We start from the raw sequence: 4,848 nt of genomic DNA, 5'->3' as shown, positions 1-4,848 counted from the left end.
TGAATATCATTGAAAATATTTGGTTGTTTATAAAAAGAAAATTGACAAATAGACTTACATCGATTACTTCTGAGGGTGATCTTTTCAATCATATTGAAGACATTTGGACCAGCATTTCACCTGAGCACATTCAGAGTTTGTATAAGAGCATTCCGAGAAGAATTTTACTAGTTATTAGATTAAAAGGACATCTAACAAAGTATTAAGGTAAGGATTGTCAAAAAATTATGGAGAAAGTTGATTTAGTTGTTGCTGTTTTTCAATTTTTAAAATCACCATTTACGGTGAAAATCCAATATGGCCGCCATTTTAACCAATACTTATGGCATGTTACTGTAGCTTGAAGGCCTAGTTAAAATGTGATAGAACAAGAACATATTATACTATGATACTATGGTTCATATAATATATATGTAATGTGAAATGATTGGTTTATCCGCTATTTAGAAACTATCTCCATTTATATATTTTCCTATCTATATTTTGAATAAATACATTTGGTTTATTGACATTATAAGCAAAAAATGCTATAAGCAAAGTGACAGCTATGTCCAAGAACTATGCATGGTGGCTTATATGTGCAATTTGTGATTTTGCCCCGCGACCCCGCAAAGCGAAAAGTCGAAAAATAACAAGTTAAAATTGCGGGGCGCAGAGCGAAAACGGGGGCGCGGGATAAAGTTTAATAAATAAAAGTTCGCCCCGCGGGGGCACGAAGCGAAATTTAACAAATAGGAGCTTGAATAATTCTAGCAGGAAACAGTATACACATTTTGCATGTGTTTAAATCATAAAATAATAATAATAATAATAATAATAATAATAATAATAATAATAATAATAATAAAACCGAAAAAGAAACTGCAGCTTGAAAATTTATCCTAATACGGATATTGTACCGTCAGGTTTAACCCGTTCCATTCCGCACACCGCTGACCAATTAAATTGATCTAATTAGAGAGAACGGCAAACAGGTGCTCGCCAATACGGGTTGTCAAACAAAAATTTATGTGTCTTTACAATAACATAAAGTATCGATATATTTTAAAAAGCGGACAAATTCCGGATAATATTGGTTGGTAACAATTGTTTGCTATTAAAAGATTATTCATTCCATGTATAATTTTGAAAAATCACGCAGTTCGTTTTTGGTAACTTAGGACGCCAAAATGTAAACTCGGTGGGTGGGGTATGAAAACTTAAAATGTAAATATTTCCTTTCCTTACAAGAACAGCGAGTCTCCATAAAAATGAAGATAAGACCTATAATCTAGAGTTAGAATTTAAGAATAAACCATTAAAATAATATTTGTTAAACATTGTTAAACTAATCAAATTACAATAATCATATCTAGCTTTTAAAATTGATAAATTATTTTTTTGTTGATATTGATAATTTCAGTGGTACAGGGACACTTTGTTTTGAAAGCTTTAAATATGTAACTGATCGGTATTAAGTAAATTTCTGAAAGATAACAGAATAAATATTGGAAAAGTATGAAGATAATAAAAGTAAACAATAAACAAATAAAATAGTGCTTGATTAAATTTTAAGTACAACTGTTCAGTTATCATCCGAGTGGTTCTGGATCCTACTACTGATAATTCTACTATCAATCTTCTATCTAAACCCTCGCAGGGACATAGACATGACTGTAGACTTCAGAGACAGCTATGAGATACAAGGGAATCCGGGAACCAGTCCCTAGCTCTTATTGAATTAAGGCCCCTTGGTCCTTTTACATGCCCAGTTTATATAGCACTGATACATGTGATGATTACCTGGATTTCTTACCAGTACACCTCTAGGTAGGTGGGAAACACTGAAAATGTGTCTGAAAAATCCCAAGGGTGTTACCCAGGATCAAACCTAGGACATCAGGAGCAACAATCAGTGATCTAACCAACTGAGCTACAATGTATCAAGCCCTTATTGCGGATTTAGACATAGCTCTTTAAGTTGCATCAAATGGCTGCACACTGGGTTTATGTTTAAAGACAAAAGTGCTTAAAATGATATTTTGTCATTGATCTAATAATGATAGAGTTTAGTTCAAAATCTTTGATGCATTAATGATTATAAGTCAACACTAAATTGTAATTAATAATACTATCCTGTAAAATCAGCATATCACTCTCTCGTAATGTAGAGATTCAAACCATTAAATTTCTACCACTAAGTAGGTTAGCACTTGTTCAGTTAGCATTAAATTTAAAATTCCATTAGATTTGCTGCTCTTGACACGTTAATTTCAATAATTAATGCTGACCGGCAAACACTAACATTTGCTTAGGAGCAGTGTGGATTGAGGAGATCCATGGAATGGCTGAAAGATATCGGAATATAACTTAAATTCTCTTTGATAAATGGAAAAAAAAGAGAAAAGTTCATCATTTTTTATTAAAATAGTTTACAGGATTGATTTAAAAATCCTGTATGTTGTGATCAGAGTGGTTAACCACACTAAGTGAAATTATATATATGGACATAATTATGCAAATAAAACAATACTCAAACATTAAAGAATATGCAAAGTATGTACTGCAAATATGTGTGCATATAATATGTAATCATTAAAATATATGCATTCATTTCTTATTGTAAAATTGGACTTAAATTTTATAGAAAATAAATTTTTATAAACTCCCTTTATTTACATGAAATATTAAATTCGGTAATATCTTTATAAATAATGCTTTTTGGACCTACAATATTGATAAATCTTTATTTGAGCATCATATTTATAATTTAAAACCATAAAAAATGTATTACAGGATCTTTAAAACAAATAACATTGCTTAATATTTATCATTTATAACAAATATAAACATTAAAAGTTGTGATTTGTTGCCATAATTTTGACAGTAAATGATATTTCCATATTTATAATGCTCATTTAGTGTAATTAAGTAATAGAAAGAGCACAGAAACACGAGGCTATCTGATTTGTACGAGGGAGTATAATTCAGATCGCCGAGTGTTTTGGAGTTCTTTCTCTTTTGTATCATAGTCAAACATAAAAAAACGTTCCCTGCTGTCACAATATGAAAACCCAGGAAAAGGGAACCAATGAACAAGCATCTGAATATGATATTTCTGTCGCTTTCCCTTTCTCTGCTGTCACAATAAGTAAACCCCAGCAAAAATGAGCCAATCATTTAGTGTAATTAATATCTATGAACTGTAAATCAATACTTTACTTAACATCCTTATTTGTTGCCAAATGTTTTATTAAGTTTCATGATGCAAATACATGTTAATTACATGAGATAATTATTTGGTTTACACAATTTAATTGTGAATATGAAATGTGATATTATAAAAGGGCTCCCATATTTAATGGACACTAAAATATACAGAAAAAGCATAGCTGACAAAGCATATTATTTTCAGTCAAAATATATATACATGCATGCATATCATCTATGTTAACTACTAATGACTATTTTCTTCCTATTTTTATGATCATTTAAATAGAATTTTTATCTTAGATTGGAGACCTTTTGATTGGATTATATTCAAGTTAAATGATATACCAATATATGCACAGTGCATGCAGGTATTAAGGTACCCGCACTCCAGTTACCGCACTGTCTGTCAGGGTTAAAAATAGAGAATGCTGATTGATTCAGGTAACATTTTTCTGGGCTTTACCTATTGAAATGACAGGGAAATATGTATGAGCCGTGTCATGACAAAACCAACATAATGTGTTTGCGACCAGCATGGATCCAGACCAGCCTGCGCATCTGCCCAGTCTGATCAGGATCCATGCTGTTCGCTATCAGTTTCTCTACTTGTAATAGAGTTGGTAAATCCTGATCAGACTGCGCGGATGCGCAGGCTGGTCTGGATCCATGCTGATCGCAAACCCATTATGTTGGTTTTGTCGTGACGCGGCTCATATATAAAATATATATACAATATGTTTTGATAGAAGACATCATAAACACACTGGGTAATTATGGTCATTAAGATGAATTCAACAATTTGCCAGTGATTTAAATTTCTTTTCTTTTTTAATTCTTTTTAAATTCATATCATTTTATTATAACCATGCAATGTCTATAGCAGATTTTTGTAGTATATAGGTCTAGTGCTTTTAAGTATGTAAACAACTTTATTGTTTGATTTTATTTTTAGACCAATGGTTTAACATAAGTAAGTCAAGACAGTGTTGTTGTCAAGCAGCTGTGGTGTAGATATATCAGCATGGCGGCCCAGGCAACAGAGACGGAGAAAACAGAGGAGCAAGTGCAGACACAAGCTATTGCCAGAAATGCTCTTAATTTTATCGAAAAATTTGAACGATATGATTGCCAAGAAATGCTTGGATATATGCAAACTCATTGGATGTTATCTACTGAGGATTTCAGATATCCCACAGATCCACCAATGGGGCTTATTAGCAATATAAATCCCCAAAATTCAAATACATGTGTAATACTCATTCCTGAAGAGGACAACGTTCAGCCATTAGATTATCGTGAACTACACCAGATTGTTCGAGAATTGACTATGGGGTTGTTTGTGCTTAACCAGACACCGACGTTGTCACTTGAAGCAAACTTTGACCAGAGTACTACGTGTCAGTTACCTCCGGCGTACCAGGACACGAGGATCGGACAAATTATGATCAATGTAGACTATATGATGAAGGCATTATGGCATGGCTGTTATTTTCCGAAAGATAAACGAACAAAATTTTCAGAAAAGTGGCGATCTAGTCTTGATGTAAATGCAAATGGGAAACCAGAAACGAAGAAAACTTTGATAACAGAATTTTTGCGGAGTGGTAGGTTGATTTCTATTGACTCAAAACTTTTAGATATATATCGCAATTTGTA

The 4,848-nt window shown here is 32.4% G+C and overlaps 1 protein-coding gene across 1 annotated transcript; it reads left to right on the top strand.

The window, feature by feature from the left end:
* Positions 1-956: 956 nt before the first annotated feature.
* On the top strand, positions 957-4,796 carry LOC132746719 (ankyrin and armadillo repeat-containing protein-like; the record flags this gene model as incomplete). The annotated part of the gene is made up of 2 exons (XM_060735951.1): positions 957-1,075; positions 4,145-4,796. A coding segment is annotated over exon 2 (583 nt), but the record flags the coding sequence as incomplete, so codon positions are not given.
* Between the last annotated feature and the right edge of the window lie 52 nt (positions 4,797-4,848).

Source organism: Ruditapes philippinarum, unplaced genomic scaffold, assembly GCF_026571515.1.
Source record: "Ruditapes philippinarum isolate M1 unplaced genomic scaffold, ASM2657151v2 ctg1043_1_1_1_1, whole genome shotgun sequence".
Taxonomy (NCBI): Eukaryota; Metazoa; Mollusca; class Bivalvia; order Venerida; family Veneridae; genus Ruditapes; species Ruditapes philippinarum.
The sequence above is the reverse complement of the archived record's forward strand: the minus strand, read 5'-3'. Positions and strand labels throughout refer to the sequence as shown.